This window comes from Lithobates pipiens, unplaced genomic scaffold (assembly GCF_037356315.1).
Source record: "Lithobates pipiens isolate NorthernLeopardFrog02 unplaced genomic scaffold, aLitPip1_a1.2 Scaffold_13, whole genome shotgun sequence".
NCBI classification, from domain to species: domain Eukaryota; kingdom Metazoa; phylum Chordata; class Amphibia; order Anura; family Ranidae; genus Lithobates; species Lithobates pipiens.
This window is the reverse complement of record NW_027507718.1, coordinates 343552338-343574686: the sequence shown is the minus strand read 5'-3', so window position 1 is coordinate 343574686 and position 22349 is coordinate 343552338. Positions and strand designations below refer to the sequence as shown.

Genomic DNA, 22349 nt, shown 5'->3' with positions numbered 1-22349 from the left:
CAGCTGATGGTTCTAGTCTGCACTCCCACGGAGACCAGGCTCCATTTTAACTGCTTGCTGACCAGCCACCTCAGTTTTACTGCGGCAGAATGGCACAGCTGGGGGAAACATCGTTGACTTGTGTCGCTTCGCCTTTTGGCCACTGGGGCGCGCATGCACCCGGCAGGCATGATGACCTCTGGGCTCCCGCGATCGCTCGTGACAGAGCGAGAACCGGGATCTGTGTGTGAACACACAGATCCTGGTTCTTTCAGGGGAGAGGAGACAGATAGTGTGCTCATACTATGTATGAACACCGATCTCTCTCTCCTCCTAGACAGTCCCACCCCCCCAGTTAGAAACACACAGTTAACCCCTTGATCACCCCCTAGAGTTAACCCCTTCCCTGCCAGTGACATTTACACAGTATTCAGTGCATTTTTATAGCACTGATAGCTGTATAATTGTCAATTGTTTAAAAAATGTGTCAAAAGTGTCCGATGGGTCAAAAGTGTCTGATGTGTCCATCATAAGGTCACAGTCACGATAAAAATCACAGAGCGATGCCATTACTAGAAAAAATAAAAATAATAATAAAAACGCCATAAATCTCGCCCCTATTTTGTAGACGCTATAACTTTTGCGCAAACCAATTAATATACCCTTATTGCGATTTTTTTTTACCAAAAATATGTAGAATACATATCGACCTAAACTGAGGAAAAATGTGTTTTTTTTTTGATAAAAAAAATGTGGGATATTATAGCAAAAAATAAAATGTTTTTTTTTTTTCAAAATTGTCGCTCTTCTTTTGTTTATAGTGCAAAAAATAAATGCAGAGGCGACCAAATACCACCAAAAGAAAGCTATTTGTGGGAAAAATAAAAATAAGAGCGTCAGTCTGGGTACAGCATCGCACGGCCGTGCAATTGTCAGGTAAAGCGACAGTGCCGAATCGCAAAAAATGGCCTGGTCATTGTGCAGCCATATCTTCCAGGGCTGAATTGGTTAAAACAGAACTGGGACAACTATCCGTTATCCCAGTGCTGTTTTAAATGACACTGGGGACTCAAGTGGTTAACATACAGAAGGAACAGCCAGACAATAAATATCTAATGCTTGCTCCTCTGCCACAAACCCTTTAACCATAAGGCTCGGTTCACACAGGGGGCGACAAAACTTGCCGCGCCGCGACCTGACAAGTCGCCCCCGTTCTGTACTACGGAACCGTTCTAAGAGGAGCGACTCGAGTCGCTCCGACTTAGAAAAAAGGTTCCTGTACTACTTTTGGGCGACTTGCATTGACTTCTATACAGAAGTCGTTTGCAAGTCGCCGCTGAGGTCGCGGCACGGCAAGTCGTGTCGCCCCCTGTGTGAACCAAGCCTAACGAAAACCCATTCATTTTCTAAACAAGTATTTCAAAATCATGTTTAAAAAAAAAAATCAAGCATGAACAACCAGCCAACATTAACTGTGGAACTGCTGCCCTGAATGCCATGCAAACGTAGTTCTACTTCTTGTGAAATAGGAGGAAGGCAACAGTTTCACTTCTCAATCCAGTTTGTTTGTTAGAGGGAAAGTTTAGTATAGTTTCAGTAAACACATATTGTGAATATTACAGAACATTTACACTGTTTCATGATTGCTTAATTTTTCTGCTGTATTACACAGAAATGTGTAGATTAGCCACCTGAAGCTATGCATTCCACTACAATCCCTTTGCCTCCCTACTTAACAACTACTGATATATTATCAGCGGGGGCGCATTGTTTTTAATGAAATGGATGAATCACACATTTGTATTGGCATATGGCTTTCTCCATGTACAGTGAGGGGAAAAAAGTATTTGGTTTTGTACATTTTGTACATTTGCCCACTGACAAAGAAATGATCAGTCTATAACTTTAATGGTAGGTTTATTTTAACAGTGAGAGACAGAACAACAAAAATATCCAGAAAAACACATTTCAAAAGTTATAAATTGATTTGCATTTTAAATGAGTGAAATACGTATTTGATCCCCTATCAATCAGCAAGATTTCTGTCTCCCAGGTGTTTTCTTCTATACAGGAAACAAGCTGAGATTAGGAGCACTCTCTTAAAGGGAGTGCTCCTAATCTCAGCTTGTTACCTGTATAAAATACACCTGTCCACAGAAGCAAATCAATCAGATTCCAAATTCTCCATCATGGCCAAGACCAAAGAGCTGTCCAGGGATATTAGGGACAATATTGTAGACCTACACAAGGCTGGAATAGGCTATAAGACCACCGCCAAGCACCAGGTGGTGCCATTACTCGCAAATGGAAGAAACACAAAATAACCGTCAATGTCCCTACGTCTGGGGCTCCATGCACCATCTCACCTCCTAGTTTCAATAATCATGAGAACGGTGAGGACTCAGCCCAGAACTACATGGGAAAATCTTGTCAATGATCTCGAGGCAGCTGGGACCAGAGTCACCAAGAAAACAATTGGTAACACACTACGCCATGAAGTACTGAAATCCTGTAGGGTCTGCAAAATTCCCCTGCTCAAGAAAACACATATACAGGCCCATTTAAAGTTTGCTAATGAACATCTGAATGATTCAGAGGAGAACTGCGTGAGAGTGTTGTGGTCAGATGAGACCAAAACTGAGCTCTTTAGCATCAACGCAACTCGCAGTGTTTGGAAGAGGAGGAGGAATGCTGCCTATGACCCCAAGAACACCATCCCCACGCCAAACATGGAGATGGAAACATTGAAACATTATGCTTTGGGGGGGGGGGGGGTTCTGTTAAGGGGACATGACAACCTCACCGCAAAGGATGAGGCCAGAGCATTGAATATAGGTCGTGGATGGGTATTCCAGCTTTGACAGTGACCCAAAACACACGGCCAAGGCAACAAGAAGCAGCACATTAAGATCCTGGAGTGGCTTAGCCAGTCTACAGACCATAATCCCATGGAAAATATGTATAGGGAGCTGAAGGTTCAAGTTACCATACGTCAGCCTTGAAACCTTAATGACTTGGATAGGATATGCAAAGAGGAGTGGGACAAAATCCCTCCTGAGATATGTGCAAACCTGGTGGCCAACTACAAGAAACGTCTGACCTCTGGGATTGCCAACAAGGGTTTTGCCACCGAATACTAAGTCATGTTTTGCAAAAGGATCAAATATTTACTTTACTCATTAACCACTTGCCGCCCGCCCTATAGGCAATTGACGGTGGAAACGTGGTTGCATAATCCTGATCGGACGTCATATGATCGCGGCGATCGTTGTTGCGGGGTGTCAGTCTGACACCCGGCAACTACGATCTCGGTAAAGAGTCTCCGAAGGAGACTCTTCACCACGTGATCAGCCGTGTCCAATCACGGCTGATCACAGTGTAAATAGTAAGAGCCGGTGATCGGCTTTTCCTCACTCGCGTCTGTCAGACGCGAGTAGAGGAGAGCCGATTGGCTGCTCCTCTGACAGAGGGGGTCTGTGCTGATCGATTATCAGCACAGCCCCCCCCGAGGATGCCCACACTGGACCACCAGGGACACCACCAGGGATGCCCAGCAAAAGGTAATCCTCCCTAGACCACCAGGGATGCCAGTCAGTGCCACAATGGATGCCAATCAGTGCCCATAATGGATGCCAATCAGTACCCACAATGGGCATCACTGATTGGCATGCATTAGTTTGGCACTGATTGGCATCCATTAGTGCAGTATAACATAATACAATGCCGCCAATGAGTGCCCACCTGTGCCGCCTATCACTGCCCACCTGTGCCACCCATCAGTGGCCATCCGTGCCACCTATCTGCCCACCCATGCTCATCTGTGCCGCCTATCCATGCCCATCTTTGCCGCCTATCCATGCCCATCAGTGCCGCCCATCAGTGCCACATATCAGTGTCCATCAATGCCACCTCATCAGTGCCACATCATTTGTGCCACATCATTGGTGCCACATCATTGGTGCCCATCAGTGCCGCCTTATCAGTGCCCATCAGTGTAGCCCCATCAGTGAAGGAGAAAACGTACTTATTTACAAAGTTTTGAAACTGAAACAAAAAAAAACATTTTTTTTCAAAATTTTCGGTATTTTTTTTATTTGTAGCGCAAAAAATAAAAACCGTAGAGGTGATCGAATACCACCAAAAGAAATCTCTATTTGTGGGAAAAAAAATTATAAAAATGTCATTTGGGTACAGTGTAGCATGACCACGCAATTGTCATTCAAAGTGCGACAGCGCTGAAAGCTCAAAATTGGTCTGGGCAGGAAGGTGTTTAAGTGCCCGGTATTGAAGTGGTTAAAATGCGAATCAATTTATAACTTTTTTTGAAATGCAATTTTCTGGATTTTTTTTGTTATTCCGTCTCTTACTGTTAAAATATACCTACCATTAAAATTAAAGGCTTACAAAATCAGTAGGGGATCAAATACTTTTTTTCCCTCACTGTAGGATATATGGCATTGCAAGGGACATTAGGATTTTGGTTTACCTGTTAACTCATTTTCTTGGAGTACATCACAGGACTCAGTTCATATTCATGACTACTTGGAATATGCTGCCACCTTCAGGGGAATAGGCACTGGCCAAAGAAGCAGAAATCCTTGTTGAGGCATAACCCCTCCCAGTTTGGCTAAGCCTCAGTTTTGTAGCAAGCAATTTGCAAGACAGAAGAGGAGGGAACTCTGTGCCCTGTGATGTATTCCAAGAAAAAGATTTCACAGGAAAACCAAAATAAGTAATTTCTTAAATTGTACATCATAATGTCCCAAAGCCTTGAACTTGAAGGGTGGGCAACACAGCAACAAGACCAAGACATAAAACAGAAAATAGGGAAGCACACTAAAAGGCCATCTGCAAACCTACCATGCAAAACAGGAGTACGCAGAGGCATGAACATCTACCTGTTAATGCTTGGTAAACATGTGAAAAGATGACCAGGTAGCAGCCTTACAAACTTGAACAGAAGCTTGATGCTGCTAAAGCCCAGGAAGCACCAACACTTGGTTTAATGGGACTGAACATTAAAGTTTAGACCTGTGACCGCATGCTAACCGATTTAGAAGAGTCAATAGCTTGTCTGCCAAGAGATTTACAATGTCACCATAACACATTCTTCAATGTTATCCACCTTTATCCAGTGCAAGAGATGAGGAAAAAGCTGAAGTGGAGGAAAGTCAATAAGGGAAAAGTGATCCCAAGGAGTCATCACGGTATGGGACACAATCCTGTTCAGTTTGTTGGTGAATCTGAATGCCAAGAGATGCACAGATGGCATTACACAGCACAAACAAATCTCTGCAAACACCTCTAGGATGGAAGGCCCATTTTCACATTTAGCTGCTGATGGACTCCTTGGGAGTCAGATGCACTGGCAGAACTAAGGACTCCAGAGGTTGGCCCACAACAGAAAATTACGATGCAGGACCCGTAAAGAGTGTAAAGTGTCTCGCTCTCTCTTTTATTTTTATAACATGTTATATTTACCTGCTACGTGCAGTGGTTTTGCACAGAGCAGCCCAGATCCTCCTCTAATGCGTCCCTCTTTGGCGCTCCGGCCACCTCCCCCCTGTAGAGTGCCCCCACAGCAAGCAGCTTTCTATGGGGGCACCCGAACTGAGCTGCAGCTCTGTGTGTCCATTCAGACACGGAGCTGACGTTCAGCCCCTTCCCCTCTCTCTCCTGATTGGCCAACTGACTTTGATTGACAGCCACGGGAGCCAATGACGCCGTTGCTGTGTCTCAGCTAATCAGGAGGGAGAGTCCCGGACTACTGAGGGACTCATGGACATCGCTGGACAGAGATGGGGCTCAGGTAAGTATTAGGGGATGCTAGGGAGGCTGCTGCACACAGAAGGCTTTTTAGCTTAATGCATACAACGCATTAGGATAAAAAACCTTCTGCCTTTACAACTCCTTTAAGTGCAAATAGGCATGGGTAACTGCATCAAAGGTGGCTACCATCTTTCCTAGTACCTTCATACAGGTTCAAACCAAAAGGAGTTTCTAACAATCTCAGAAGAGTCTTAAACAGATGAAGCAGTACCTTAACCTATGCCGAGTTGAGTATTAAGCCTACATACTTCAGGCTCTGTGTCAGAACCAAGACCAACTTCTAAAGGTTCCGCACCCAGCTGAACCTCTCCAGGACTTGTACCTTCTTCCAGACATCTGACATTTTCTGAGCAGATATATCCCTGAGCAGCAGGTCATTACGGTACTCCAATAGGTCTTCAAAATACCAAAAACTGGAGCCAACACCTTGGTAAACACCTGGGGGGCTGTGCACAGTTGAAAAGGTAGCACCACAAACTGGTAGTGGCAATCCTCCCATGCGACTTGGAGAAATCGCTGTTGAGGCTAAAAAATTGGGATGTGTAGATAAACCACTGATACAAGGAAGTTCCCCGATGAAGCAAAGCAATCAATGACCAGGTGGACGACTTCTTGAATTTTTGTACCTTTAGACAATTGAGGTCCAGATTTGGCGGAATGTCTCCAATTGGCTGGAGAACCTGGAACAGGTTAAAACTAAAGCTGTAAGACCTCTTCTCTGCCAGCATAGGTGAAATTACTCCCTGGGAACAGCTGTCTTTACAGGGGCACAAAGAAAATCGCTTTGTGTGTGCATCTGAAGATAACCTTGAGTGCATAAAATGTGGAGGAGAAAAGAAGCAGTGAAAATACAGCTTGTAAAAAAAAAAAAAAAAAAAAAAACACCTCTGGCCCATAAGGGGTGTAACAAACAGGCCAGGATTTACAGGAATAATGCCCATGAATTATCTTCAGAGACACGGGGAGGCACATCCTTCATCTAAGGACACACGCTAAAAACCTTGGCTTAGCTTAGGGTTGTGCCAGGGTGGAGATTCCTGCCTTTTTTAGCCAATGTTCATTCACCTAAAGGTGGCTGCATAACCCAATTAGTCATGAATATGGACCCCTCTGTGTCCTGTGACATACAATTAAGACATAACTTTTGTAATAAACATTTTAATTAAGCATTAAGATAAAAAACCTTCTGTGTGTAGCAGCCCCCCTCATACTTACCCGAGTCCCTTCTCTCTGCGGTAATGTCCAATAATGTAATAGTGTCTTAACTGTCCCAGACACTCCTCCTGATTCACAGCCAATCAGGGGAGAGAGGGAGCGAGGGCCAGGTCGAAGCTCCATGTCTGAATGTATACACGGAGCTCTGACTTGGCTCATGTGCCCCCATAGAAATCTGCTGGCTGAGGGGGCACGCATCAGAGGGTGGAGCCAGGAGAGCAGAAGAGGGACCCAAGAAGAGGAGGATCCAGGCTGCTCTGTGCAAAACCAACTGCACAGAGGAGGTATTACATGCTTGTTATATGAAAAAATAAAAAAAACACAAGCCTTTAAAATCGCTTTAACTCTACAGTGCAAATTTATGTTGTGTTGATAGGTGTTTACTGTACTGGAAATATGTTCCTAATTACTGTAATATTTATACTTTTATTATGGCCAGGAAGTATAGATCTGCTATACTCCAGAACTGTGACACTCATATAGCTCACATAGCCACTCTCAGTTTACTTCTGTACCTCTTAACACTTAAAGTGGTTGTACAACTATTTTTACCTATAGCTAAGCCTATATTAAGGCTTACCTGTAGGTGCTTGAAATATCTCCTAAACCCCCAAGGTTTAGGAGATATTTACTAAAAAGCCGAGTGCCGATGACTATGATGCACAGTAACCCATAATGTGTTACCTTTGCAGGGAAATAAAGAGGAAGTAAAACCCACCAGGGTTTATTTCCTCTAACTTAAAATTACACTGCAGATACACTACGGATCACGTTCTTATGTAATTCAGGTGTGAACTGTCCCGAACTGCTGTGGTTACTGGGCTTTTCACAACCAACATTGCACTTTGAAATGCCTTCAATTCTTTGTGGTGTTTGTAGCATGTTCTATCCTTGTGACGTTTGTAGCCTTCTAAAACAAGTCAGTTGTTATGTTTTGCATTTTAACGTTGAAACTCCAAGCAAACAGCTAAATACTTAATAAAAAAAAAAAAACAGAAAAAAACAAAACACATACATCTTTACTGTTTTACCTCTCTAAGGCTGGCCATATATGGTCGAATTTCGAAAGAATCTTCTTTTGAAAATCAGAAAATTTGTGCATTTTGTGATCCAATGGTGCCACCAATGATTTCGAAATTCGGCCTTCAATTTCACCTCATGTTGCTACAGAAAAGAATTTCTGGCTGGACATCTCCTTTTCTTTCCGGTAATTTTCTTTTCTTGTACATGCGCATTTCTTTTTTTGATTACATTTCTCACACTATTCTCCCATCACTGATTAGAAAATAGTTTGTTTTTCCAAAAATGTCCGATAAATTTAATTGCTGCACGAAAATCGGCTGTTGCTGCAGCCCACTAATGGTGCGAAATATGAATGAAAATTCTTAGATAAGATTTTTTTAAAGAAAATTATTTTGAAATTCAATCCATGTATGGCCTGCCTAAGGCTTTCTAATTTTGGTCAGCTAATCTTATGATTTACATGTCTTTTCCACACTGCACAGCCAGACAAATGACACACTCTTATTTGCTGGTTCAGCATTGTAGTTCCCTGTCGCCTCTCCACCTGCAACCTGGTTATTCCAATCAGCATCATAATCTATGTGATGGAAGTTAAAAGATTAATGGTAAACCAGAAGTAGCATAGTAGTCTTCCTGATTGGCAGATGTATGCTTTAAGCAAAAATGGCTAACCAAAGTTCCAAATAATTGGCAGGTACAACGATAAAACATATGTATCTGAATTTAGCGCTCTACTTGAGCTCTACATAAATAATACATTACCGTATTTTCCGGCGTATAAGACAACCTTTTACACCTAAATTACACAGCCAAAAAGTGGGGGTCATCTTATACGCTGGGTATGAAGTGGCCGCAATGGATTTCAGCCCGCCGAGTGCTCGGTAATAATGTATACATACAGTATGCACCGCTCAGCCAATCCCAGTGGCCGATGCACTCTGTTGATGAATACAGCCTTGCTAAGCCTGGTCTAATTGGAGTAACAACATCTGCCAATCCAAGCAGGATACAGTACAATGAGTCAGAGCGGCGCGGGCTGATGTCACAGCCTCTGCCAATCCGAACAGGCTTTGTATAATCAACAGATTAGTATAATACATTGCCTACCATGATTGACTTAGCGGTGCACATTGTATGCACACTATATTCTGCAGTGTTCCTGGCCCTACTGTACTAAAACAGCATCATATACTGTGTACCTGGCGCTCTACATATTAAAGCATCCTGTACTGCACATCCAGCTCCAGATCTCCCCAAAAATACAGGTATGATTTATGGTGCTTTGGAGGAGAGGATTCATTGTTGCTGCCTGCCAATTGTGGGATCTCTGGGACTTGTAGTTCACAAGTTTTTTCTGATGTTAAGTCGTGTTTTTTTTTTTTTTTACGTTTCTGATGTTTTTTTTTTTTAAATGGTGTTGCCTCCGAAGGGGGGTAGTCTTATATGGTGAGTTTAGCCCAAAACCTAAGTTTTCACTGGCAAATTAGGGGGTCGTCTTATACGCCCAGTCATCTTATACGCCGGAAAATACGGTACTTTTCCAGTATAACAAAAAAAATTAAAAACACACAAGCAAATCTTCCATTGTACATAGCATTGCTGACATAGGACATAGAGGCATTACCTTCACTATAAGAGTTAAACTCATTTAACTCCAGGGAACCATACATGCCAGAAAACTGACCATCACGTGTTGAATTCCAATTGATGAAGCTGAAACACACAAAATAGTTACATTTAAACAGGAACTTATTACGCAGAAGATCAAATAAGCAAAGGGACACTTTTAGAAACGTAGCAAACAAAAATGATCAGGTGTAATTCATTCTGGGATTCCAACCCCATCCATACCAATATCTGTTGATTTGCTTACTAATTTCTAAACTTACTAGATTAAGTAACTTTATGCCAGGGCTACTGTATACTTTCTAGTCACCAAGCATTATATTGTCAGATAATCTATGTTGGGGGTTGGCAACCTTTTCCACATTGAGGCTTGGTTCACATATATGCAGGTCCAGTTTCGGTGCAGCGTCCGGGGTAGTTTCTATTCAGGTGTAATTCAGGACATGCACGGGACATTTTTTATTTATTTTTTTTTAAATACGCACCGCAGCTGACCCACATATATGTGAACTGGCTCCATTGGAAGCTGGTTCACATGTTATGTGAACCGGATGCTGTTCAAAACCCAGCAGGTTGAACAAAAAAACAAACAAACAAAACACGAGTGGTGGCCTTAATGGCACTAAAATAGTGCCTGAGAAAGGCTCTCCTCTCACTCCAGTGTGAAAGCCCGAGTGCTTTCACACTGGAGCAGTGCGCTTGCAGGACGGTAAAAAAAAAAAAAAAGAGTCCTACAAGCAGCATCTTTGCAGCACTGCTCCATTGAAAACAACGGGCAGTGCCACCAAAATGCATTAACCCTTTTTCGGCCACTAGCGGAGGTTAAGAACGTCCCGCTAGCGGCCCAATAGCGCTGCTAAAACAATGCATAAAGCACCGCTAAAAGTAGCGGCGCTTTACCGCTGACACCCCCAAAGCCCCAGTGTGAAAGCAGCCCAAGTGTTAAGTTGCGCATTAGAACACCAGCACACTAGTGAACAATAGCACACTGTAGACCTCAGATAAGCTGATTTCTAAGGTCTGATTGTAGAATGATTGACTCCTCACAAAACAAACAGGTTTTTCAATGATTGTAGCTTGTGTTCACAAATGAAAGGAGAAGACAATAAAGGCAGTTCATCTTTGAGAAATATACACAAGTCCCATTCATCACCTTTATAGCTATGTAAACTTATGCAATTAAAGGATTTACAACAAATGTCATCTTTTTTCCAGCCTAGAATAGCCCTTTGTTACTCTCAGGAAAAATGGGCAATAAATGATAAATACTAAGGATGACACCTACCTGTTCTGTACTGGTGGAGGATCCTGTGTTACACATGTTACTGTGTTCTCAAGATTGTAGTTGAGATCATTGGTTAGGCACACAGACTGTGCAGGCCATACATCTTCCTGCCTATATAAACCTACAGAGACAGGGGGTAGAGGAGGAAAGTATCAGCCAAAACTCATTAGAAGTCTGAAACAAATACTTTTTTGCAAATATTACCCTACAATTACACACAGGGTACCATTATTTAGACTTTGAACACATTAAATTACAAAATTAGTAAAGGATAGCATTCTATAAAGTGAAAAAAATCCATTCTGTAACATCTCTACAGCAAGTTGGGAGGAAAAAAAAAATAGTACGCAAGTTCTAAGTACTCATTTCATTTTCCTCCATATTAGACTGTGTCAATTAAGCCACCAGAAGATACAAGTGACGGTCAACCCCCTTTCTGAAAAAGGAATATTCTAAAGCTAGGAGGCTGCAAAAGGGGCAGGAATTGGGGAGTAAAACTTGCTGGGGAGGGGGGGGGGGGGGAGTAATTACTTAATGGGACGTCCCATAGCAATGCTGCTTGAGGGGAGGGGGGCACAAGCCGTGGGCCACCCCCAGACAAGAAGACTTATACTGCTATCTGCAGCACACTGTGCCCAAAGGCGATATCCTCATTCATTCTTACATCCACTTGATCCAATTTTGTGAATGTATGCACTGAAGACCAAGTTGCAGCCTTGCAGATCTGAGCCATGGAAGTCTGGTGACGCACTGCCCAAGAAGCACTAGCTGCTCTGGTAGAGTGCGCCTTGACTTGAAAAGGGGGAATCTTACCCTTTAAATCATAAGTTTGAATAATAACTTGCCAAAACCACTTAGCGACAGTGGATTTTGACATGAATCTGAGCAGTTGCCTTTAAATAGATTTTCACCGCTCTCACCACACCAAGACAATGTAGTGACTTTTCTTTCCTCGAACATGGTTTTGGAAATAATGATGGCAGGATATCTATTCAGGTGAAAACCTGAAACTTTTGGTAAAAAGCCTGGATGAGGGCGTAACACCACTCTGTTCTCATGAATAATCAAATATGGCTCTTTACAAGAAAGAGCAGCCAATTCCGAAAACCTCCTTGCTGAGGAGATAGCAACCAAAAATACCAGCTTCCTTGTCAAAAGGACTAAAGGAATATGCTGTATCTGTTCAAATGGCAGTTTTTGTAACAGACAAAACTAAATCCAAGTCCCAAGGGCTCAAGGGTGTTTTAACCAGCAGATTAATCCGCATCCCCAGGTCACCAACGCATCTGTTCCGCATTCGAATGGATCCCTTGTCCTGGACACAAAGTTGACTAACTTCATGTTGAATCTGGACGCTAGAAGATCTACGTCTGGAGTCCCCCATCTTTGGCAAACAGCCCAAAAGACATCGGGTTGAAGAGACCATTCCTCTGGGAATAACTGCTCGCGACTTAAATAGTCTGCCTGATAATGCTCTACTCCAGGGACGAAAACTGCTGAAAGGCATGGGATATTCCTTTCTGCCCAAGTTAGAATATGGTTCACCTCTCTCTGAGCTGAGAGACTCTTGGTGTCCCCTTGGTGATCGATATAGACCACAGCCGTGGCATTGTCGGATTGGATCCTGACAGGACAATTCTTTAACCTGGAGGCCCAGGTTTTCAAAGCCAGACACGCTGCCTGAATCTCTAGGATGTTGATGGGCAGAGTTCTTTTGGATCTCGACCACTGTCCCTGGACAGTTGTTTTCTCTAGTACCATTCCCTGGCTTGAGAGGCTGGCATCTGCCGTTACTACTTTCCACATAATTGGTCTGAAGGATTTTCCTTTCAGAAGATTCTGGGTTAGAAAGCACCAATTGAGTTTTTGGGACACCCTTGGGGACAGCTGCATTGGCAAGTCCAAAGCTTGGGTCGTTTTGTTCCAAGCAGACAGGATACTGTTTTGCAACAGTCTCGATTGGAGCTGTGCATAGGGAACTACTTTGAATGAAGCTACCAACTTTCTCAACAACCTCATGTAAAGGCGAATTGAAGATCTCTTTTTGACATGACCATCTACACCAGCTCTCGTATGGAGCTGATCTTTGCCAGAGGCAAGAACACCTTTTTTTGGGCTGTGTCTATGATCAGGCCCAAATAACCAAGCTTTCTTAGCGATTTTAAGGAAGACTTTTCTAGGTTGAGAATCCAACCCAGACTTTCCAGGTAACTGATTGTAATGCGTACACCACTTTGCTCCAAGCGAGCCACTGACTGGTCTATTAATAATAGCCTAGGTACGCCAAGATTGTTATGCCCTGTGCCCTTACCCTGGCTAGAGGTGGGGCCAGCACTTTTGTGAACACCCTGGGTGCTGTAGCTACGAACTAGAAGTGTTCCTGTTCTACTTTGAACTGCAGAAACTTCTGTTGAGCAGGGCATATAGGGACATGCAGACATGCATCTCTGATGTCGAAGGACACCAGAAGTTCTCCTCCTTGTAGGATGGAAACTACTGACTTGACTGATTCCATGTGAAAGGAGCAGATCTTGAGGAATGGATTTAGATTCCTTAGATCTAGAATGGGTTCGCCAGCCCCATTTAGTTTGGTACCATAAAACAGGTTTGAATAAAACCCCGAACCTTGCTCTTGTGTGGGAATCTGTATGATCACCCCCTGAGCCAATAACTGGTCTAGTGCTTGAAACTTTTCCCTGGATCTTTGGGAGCGTTTGATCTCAGAAAACGAGATGGTGGAAACTCCCGGAATTCTAGTTTGTGTGCTAGAGAGACTGTGGAGAGAACCCATCTGCCCTGAATTTCCCTTTGCCAGACTTCTGAGTATTTCAGAAGTCTTCCCCCCACCTTGGAGAGGTGGGGGGGGGGGGGTGGAAGCCTCTTCATGATGAGGCCTTAGTGTTCTGCTTTGCAGATTTGCAGTCCCAGGTCTTCTTTTGTACCTGGGACTGACCCTGAGATTTTCCTCTAGAGTCTGACGGGGAAGGCCGTCACCACTGCCTAGGAGGTGGATGCACTTGGCACAGGAGAAAAAGTCATTTTTAATGAAGGATGTTTATACTTTCCTTTGACTGGCAAGAGAGTACTCTTTCTACCAGAAATTGTCTGGATGTATTTATTCAAATCCTCGCCAAATAGTCGCTCCCCATGAAAAGGGAAAGTAGTCAGAAGCTTTTTACAAGGTGCTTCAGTTGCCCAATTCTTTAACCAAAGGGTTCTACGCATCTGTATTAGCACAAGTGCAAGGCGGGACGCCTGGTGAATAGAATCTTTCATAGCATCTATAGAAAAAAATAACGCCTTTGGTAGTTTGATCAACGCACGTGCCTGTTGAGCAGGGACCTCTTTAAGAGCATCAGTAAACTGGTCCTTTGAGGACTGACAGATGCCCATTGCGGCGACTGCAGGTTGAGTAACAGTCCCTGCCAAGGAAAAAGAGGATTTTACCAAGAATTCCAATGTTTTATCTGTTGGATGTTTAACCACTTGCTTACTGGGCACTTAAACCCCCCTCAGTCCCAGACCAATTTTCAGCTTTCAGCGCTGATGCACTTTGAATGACAATTGCGCGGGCATACAACACTGTACCCAAATGAAATTTTTATCATTTTTTTCCCACAAATAGAGCTTTCTTTTGGTGGTATTTAGTTACAGCTCGGAGTTTTATTTTTTGCTAAACAAACAAAAAAAGATGCAAAAAAAAAAATCATGTTTTAATAGTTTGTTATAAAATTTTGCAAACGGGTCATTTTTCTCCTTCATTGAAGTGCGCTGATTAGGCGGCACTGATAGGCTGCATTAGTGGGCACTGATGGGCTGCATTGGTGGGCACTGATGGGCTGCATTGGTGGGCACTGATGGGCTGCATTGGTGGGCACTGATGGGCTGCACTGGTGGGCACTGATAGGCATAGTTAAGGCGGCACTAATAGGCACAGATAAGGCGGCACCGATGGGCACAGATAAGGCAGCACTGATGGGCAAAGATGGGCACATATAAGATGGCACGGATGGGCACTGATAGGTACCACAGATAGATGGGACTGATGGGCACTGATAGGTGGCTCTGATAGGTGGCTCTGATAGGCGGCACTGCTGGGCACTGATGGGCGGCACTGGGGTGCAGCACCTTTGAGGCAGATTGTGGGCACTGTGGGTGGCACTGTGGGCACTGTGGGCACTGACGGGGGGCACTTACTTTTATTCAGGATGGCACTGCGGGAGGCAGGTGGGCACTGGCAGGTGGCAGGTGGTCCCTTGTATTGCTGGCCGTGATCGGGACTGATGTCCCGATCACGGCCGCCGGTGATCGGCTTTTTATTTTTTCTCCTCGCGCTGTCAGCGCGAGGAGGAATAATAGCCGATTACCGGCTCCGTTCTATCACATGATCAGCTGTCATTGGCTGACAGCTGATCACGTGATAAGGGGTCGGGACCGACCCCTTGCACGGATCGGTGATCAGGCGAGTCTCATGGACTCGCCGATCACAGAGCGCACCGCGCGCGCCCCTCAGGGGGCGCGCAGGCCGCTCGTACACGGGACGACGTCAATAGACGTAGTCCCGGAAATGTAGGTCCGCGCTAATGCCGTCATTTGGCAATAGCGCGGATCCCAAGTGGTTAAGCATTTGCGCATTGTCTACTGGACAAGTCAAACTTTTATTTACACTGAAAATCGCAGCATCAACTGCTGGAACTTTCCATCATTTGGTGAATGTTTCCTCCATGGGATAGAGTACTGAGAATCTCTTTGGTGGGAGAAAATGCTTATCCGGATGATCCCATTTGGCATAAATAAGCTTCTCTAGTAATGCGCGGACAGGAAACACATGCACAGGTTGGGAAGGTTTCAAAGAACCCAAGGAAGAAGCCAAAATTTAAGCTGGCTCGGTTAGGAGTTGCATGAAAGTGGAGCGAACCATCTCTGTAAGGATCTGTAACTCCGATTGTGAAGCTGAATCAACTGTTTCCTCCTCAGAGGAATGATCGTTTTGCGCTTTCTCTCGATCGTCTGAGGGTAATACCTCATCCTGTCTGCACTGTTCCCTTGGTAAAGGGTTTGAAGTGGGACAGTGGTATCTAGCAAGCTTCCTATCCCCCTGAATAGAGGATGTGATTAAAGCCGCTAATCATCCTTATAAGCCTTGCAAGGCAGAGACAAATGCATCTTCAGTCATGTATACAGGAGCTGAAGTGTTAAAAGCAGTTGCACCACCAATCGGTTCCAAAGACTCACCCTGGCTTGCCATGTCAGGTATCTCAGGTGAGGAGGCATGACTGGAGTTCCCAGCGCCTGGTGGTGGAATCTTTGGGGCCTTAGTAGTAACCTTGGAAGCCATAGTGCAAAGCACAAAAGCAGAGGCACTTTAAAAATACTACAATAGTAAGAAAAAAACATTGGCAGCCCCGATTAAACTAATGCTAAACAATACTGTCTTTTTCCTGTACTGACTGTGAAACAAATGACTGTGTACTCTCACATGCTCCAGCGCTCCTGTGGCAGCTCTCCTTCAGCTGCTCTCTAGACACAAAGTGGTAATCATCAGCTTTTTATCACCCCCCCCCCCCCTTCACGCATATCGTACGATACGGGTCTGACACGCCATGAGTCTATGAAAAAAAAACGTCTCTAAATAAAAAGCAATTACAAATGTTTATATAAAGTGGCCCGCACCTCTCGATGTTTGGGGGGCGGTAGATGAGGGGGGGTTCTTAGCAGTCAGGCTAAAATAAGATTGAAAGGGTATTGTAACTCCCTCTAGAGGAGACTTTAAGGCATTACAATGTAATATGAAAGAAAAGTCATAGGTGGACTTTGCCATTCCTAAGCTTTTCTCTTACCATTTCTTCGCTGCAGGATACCGCTGATTAAACAGACAGAGCCAAACTTCACCCATCACAGTGGGTAGCGTAGTTAAACCTTCAAAGACCGGGTCCTTTTTAATAGGGGTTCCACTCCTTTGGACCTGTATAGCACCCCTCAGGACAACTTTAGGTAATGTAGCAAGACCAAAAGGTCCCGATTCCTAGGGTCCAGCCCTCAAAGAGAAGCGTTAAAAACCTTGTTCTTGTATGCGAGACCCGGGTACCATCCTGTGGCCGCAGTTGCGTGGATGGATCCGATTGTGGACGTTTTTTAAATCCAGCATGGATCCCTCCTGGAGCACCTCAGAGCACATCTTCACTCGTGACCAACACCTTAGGCACTGGCGAATAACGGAGTTACTCCTGGAAGGAGGATGGGTTATATCGGGCAGTCAACTTCCTGTATTGGGTATACCAGTATCAACACCTGAAGGTGGCCCATGACTCATTAAGTAATTACTTAAGGCTCTGTGTCCCATGTACAATCAAAAAAAAAATCAGAATTTTTCTTGCTATACTCCTGTATCTACTAACCATTTTCACACCAATGTACTAGCAACAGAACTATAACTAAGGCAATTTTTTTCTTGTTTTGGAAAGAGTGGAAAGCGATGAGAACCGTTGGCAGGTTATTGTTGTTGTCTGTGCCCCTGTTAGGGAGATCCACCTTCTCTATTTTTCCTGTTTACTATTATCATCAAAAGTAAAATAAAATGCCAAAGTTTTTGACAAAGGAATTAAGGAGGAATCTTCCAATGGGGACATTAGTTATGGTGACCCTGGTAAAACCTTGGGATTCCCCCGCTTTGAAGGGATTACCTCAAATCTTCTGTTTTGGCTATGGGACAAGAAGTGAAGGAAAATCTCCCTTACGGGGCACAGATGGCAAAAAAAAAAATGGCAGGTGTTATAACCTTCCCTTGCCCTATCAAAAAGGAAAAAAAAAGTTTTGCTTTTCATTACACTTTAATAATAAAAAATAAATATACATTTACAAAGTACACTGTACCTTTAGTTTTTTCAGCATCTGAGGCCTCAGAAAAGGGTGAAGACAAGATATCTGGATAGTGGGAGATGGTGTTTATGTCTGAACTGCAATGATAAACACACAAGATGTTTCAAATCAATTATAAAGATCCGAGTTCTTCATTTTCTTTAGTTTACAAGTTAAAGTGGATGTAAACCCTCACAAACTGTATACCCAGTGAAGTGAACAGCCTCAGATGATACACAGGGATGAAACAAATCTCCTTACATAAGTTTTACATGTTTATCTGTTGTCTTCAGCTTTATATATTCTTTAGAAAGTTCACATTGTGCTACAGATTTTCTCTTCCTGTTCAACACTGAGTGTGAAGTCTAGGCCTGCAGCCAAGACAGTTTATTGGAGGAAAGGTACACACCCCCACTCCACATTGGCAAAGAAAGGAAGGTATGTGCAGAGCTGTGCTCTGACAAGTAAAGCGCCTGCTAATCTATTTATAACAACCTCCCACACACAAATTTCAAGCTGCTTTTATCGCCTGTGTTGCAGAACTTGTCAGAAGTTACCAGGCTGATAACAGAGCTACAGAGCAGGAGAAAGCCACAGGACACAGTGTTTTGAAGAGAGATAAGAAAACACTGCAGATATAAGTGCCCAGCTCAAGTTTCAGGAATCAGGTTTACATCCACTTTAACCACTTGCCGACCAGCTCACGCACATTTACGTTGGCAAGTTGGCTTGTTCCCATTAATTGATGTATGGGTACCTCGGCTCCTTTAAGAGACGCTTTTGTAGACGCTATAACTTTTGCGCAAACCAATATATGCTTATTGCGATTTTTTTTTACCAAAAATATGTAGAATATATAATCAGCCTAAACTGATGTAGAAATGTGTTTGTTTTTTTACTGTTTTTTTGGGATCTTTATTATAGCAAAAAGTATTGTTTTGTTTTTTTCAAAATTGTCGGTCTTTTTTCTTTAAATTTATAGTGCAAGAAAAAAAACAAAGAAAAAAAAACAAAGGTGATCAAATACCACCAAAAGAAAGCTCTATTTGTGGGGAAAAAAAGATATCAATTTTATTTGTCTACAGTATCGTATGACTGTGCAATTGTCAGTTAAAACGAGGCAGTGCCATATCGCAAAAAATTGCCTTTTTACAGGCCAAAGACCAGACCACTTTTTGCGATTCGGCACTGCGTCAATTTAAATGACAATTGCGCAGCCGTGCGACATGGCTCCCAAACAAAATCGTCCTTTTTTCCCCCCACAAATAGAGCTTTCTTGTGGTGGTATTTGATCACCCCTGCGGTTTTTATTTTTTGCGCTATAAACAAAAAAAAGAACGACAATTTTGAAAAAAAAAAAAGCATTATTTTTTACATTTTGCTATAATAAATATCCCCAAAAATATATAAAAAAAAAACATTTTTTTTCCTCAGTTTAGGCCGATACGCATTCTTGTACATATTTTTTGGTAAAAAAAAAAAAAAAAAAATCGCAATAAGCGATTCCTGATTGTTATAGCGTTTAAAATATGGGATAGTTTTATGGCATTTTTATTAATTTTGTTTTACTAGTAATGCCGGCGATCAGCAACTTTTAGTGTGACTGCGACATTATGGTGGACACAGCGGACATTTTTGGGACCATTGTCATTTATACAGCAATCAGTGCTATACAAATGCACCGTTTCCTGTGTAAATGACACTGGCAGTGAAGGGGTTAACCACTAGGTGGCAGTATAGGGGTTAAGTGAGCCCTGGGGAGTGTTTCTAACTGTGTGTGTGTGTGGGGGGGGGGGGGGGGGGCACCGGTTGGCAAGTACTTAAGGGGGAAAATATTCTGGGGCTGAAGTGGTTAAGGAGAAAGCGATGGCCACTGTATAAAATAGTTCAGCGACTCATTTAAATAGCACTTATGCCTAAAAACACCAATGCATTTTGCCAAAGAGCATAGGTCTTCTGTGCCAACTACAAATCTGCTTTTTCAAATCTTCTACACTAACAAGACATTCCTGGCCAACTGACTTCAGAAACATTTTTCACTCATGGTTAGTGTTTGGCTGAAACCATTTATTATCAATCAACTGTGGTTACTCTTTTTAAATCATAATGGTAACAAAAACTATCCAAACGACTGAGGATTTTGGCCTGATAACATGAACGTGTGTGTGTGTGTGTGTGTGTGTGTGTGTGTGTGTGTGTGTGTGTGTGTGTGTGTGTGTGTGTGTGTGTGTGTGTGTTCATTGAGTTTCTGGACTCCTGACAGACCCTTGCATCTTTCATCCATTGCTGCACTGACATTTCTGGATTTTGAGTTATGGGGAAAGCAAAAGAATTGTCAAAGGATCTGCGGGAAAAGCAGTTGACAGGAAAGGGATATAAAAAAAAAAAAAAAAAAAAAAGTATCCAAGGAATTGAGAATGCCAATCAGCAGTGTTCAAACTCTAATCTAGAAGTGGAAAATGAGGGGTTCTGTTGAAATCAAACCACGGTCAGGTAGACCAACTAAAATTTCAGCCACAACTGCCAGGAAAATTGGGGTGCAAAGAAGAACCCGCAAATAACTTCAGGTGAAACACAAGACCCTCTAAAAATCATGTGGTGTGGCTGTTTCAAGATGCACAATAAGGAGGCACTTGAAGAAATATGGGCTGCATGATCGAGTCACCAGAACAAAGCAATTACTATGCAAATGCCACAGAGTAGCCACTCACAATACGCCAAACAGCACAGAGACAAGCCTCAAACCTTCTGGCACAAAGCCATTTGGAGTGATGAGCAAAATGGAGCTTTTTGGGAACAACCATAAACGCTACATTTGGAGAGGCGCATCAACAAGGCCTATGATGACACCCTTTCTACTGTGAAACATGGAGGTGGATCGCTGATATTTTGGGGATGTGTGAGCTACAAAGGCAGAGGAAATTGGTCAAAATTGATGGCAAGATGAATGCACTAGGTCAGGGATCCTCAAACTACGGCCCTCCAGCTGTTGCGAAACTACACATCCCATGAGGCATTGTAAAACTGACATTCACAGACATGACTAGGAATGATGGGAATTGTAGTTCCTGAACAACTGGAGGGCCATAGTTTGAAGACCCATGCACTAGGTTATCAAAAAATACTGCAGGAATATTTGCCTTCATCAGAAAGCTGCACATGGGATGTACTTGGACATTCCAACATGACAATTTTGGAATGTCCTGTTCCAAACCTTCAACATGGTAGGAATGATCGAATTAGAACCTACCCTCTCTCTTTCAAAACACTGGCTCCAAAAGCCATTAAAAGTAAGGAATGGTAAAGTGGAATGGAGGAATCAAACCTCACAACATGTTTACAATGTCTGAGTACCAAGTTTTCCTGGGCTATGTGGATCAGAATCACCAGAAATCCTTCCACTGGAATCTTGTGACTCAGACAAGCCAGGAAGGCATAGACTAGGGCAAACTGGTGCCAAGGTGTCATCAGAGCATCCACTGCGAATGCTTGCCTGTGTCTTCCTATCCCATTCCACCAAGACATTGCATTGGAGGGTTCTGGAATGAAACTAGGCAAAAGGGCACTGCCTCAAAGGCTACCATCACTGTCACATGCTGGTATCCAGGGTCAGGCCTAAACATTTCAAACTCTGGGTTGGGATTAATGCCGACTTCTGGAAAGCCAGAACCCATCCAAACCTCTCCAGAGCCTGCACTGTGCGAGGCACATTGGACTACAGTAGCAATAAAGTGGATTACTCCCTCAGAAGTCATCCAGGTACCCTATAACATGGATCTCAGCGAACACACTGGGAGCTGTGGACAGATCAAACAGAGCCGCAAACGCGGTAAATTCGTGCTTGTCCACAACATGGTATGATCTCAGTGCAAGCTATTTAAGTTTATAGCAGCATTGGCCAAACACACCTGGAAAGCTTGCATTGATTAATTGACTTATAATTGATTATAAAACACTTAAGACAAACATAGTAAAAGCAATTAACTTAATTCAACATAAATATCCCTGGAGAAGAATCCCCAAACCATAATTACAACATCAAAAATAAAAATGTGAAAAAACTGAGAAAAAAAATCAACACTAACAAAATAAATACAAATATATTAAAAAAAATAAAAAGACAAGGCAAAGATGCATATTAAATCATCACCTTAAATACAGAGAGATCATGTGTTGAACTGTTGGGTGGTCACACATCATATATATCCATATAAATCAATATAGAAAATAAATAAAACTAAATTATGCGTATCCAGGCAGTTCAACATGAGAAGCGGCAGCTCTTTCATTTAGACCCAGTGTGTATCGTTTATTATCCAACAATATAAACACTAAACTTGGATACGAGTATCAAGGTTTAGTACCTCTGAAGGGACACAAACTCTAACGCCGCGTACACACGATCGGAATTCTTGTCGGAAAAAGCTCTGATGGTTTTCCCGACGGAATTCGGCTCAAGCTGTCTTGCCTACACACGGTCACATCAAATTCCGATCATTTATAACGCGGTGAAGTACAACACGTACGACGTGAC

The 22349-nt window shown here is 43.1% G+C and overlaps 1 protein-coding gene across 2 annotated transcripts in view; it reads right to left on the bottom strand.

The window, feature by feature from the left end:
- The window catches only part of TMEM131L (transmembrane 131 like), a 155605-nt gene that overhangs the window by 5715 nt on the left and 127541 nt on the right, over positions 1 to 22349 (bottom strand). For both annotated transcript variants that reach the window (XM_077477067.1, XM_077477066.1), the window contains exons 31-33: positions 17831 to 17913; positions 10958 to 11078; positions 9671 to 9759 (exon numbers count right to left, since the gene is read on the bottom strand). In XM_077477067.1, the coding sequence (XP_077333193.1) occupies positions 9671 to 9759; positions 10958 to 11078; positions 17831 to 17913 (293 nt within the window). The remainder of the gene's footprint in view (positions 1 to 9670; positions 9760 to 10957; positions 11079 to 17830; positions 17914 to 22349) is intronic.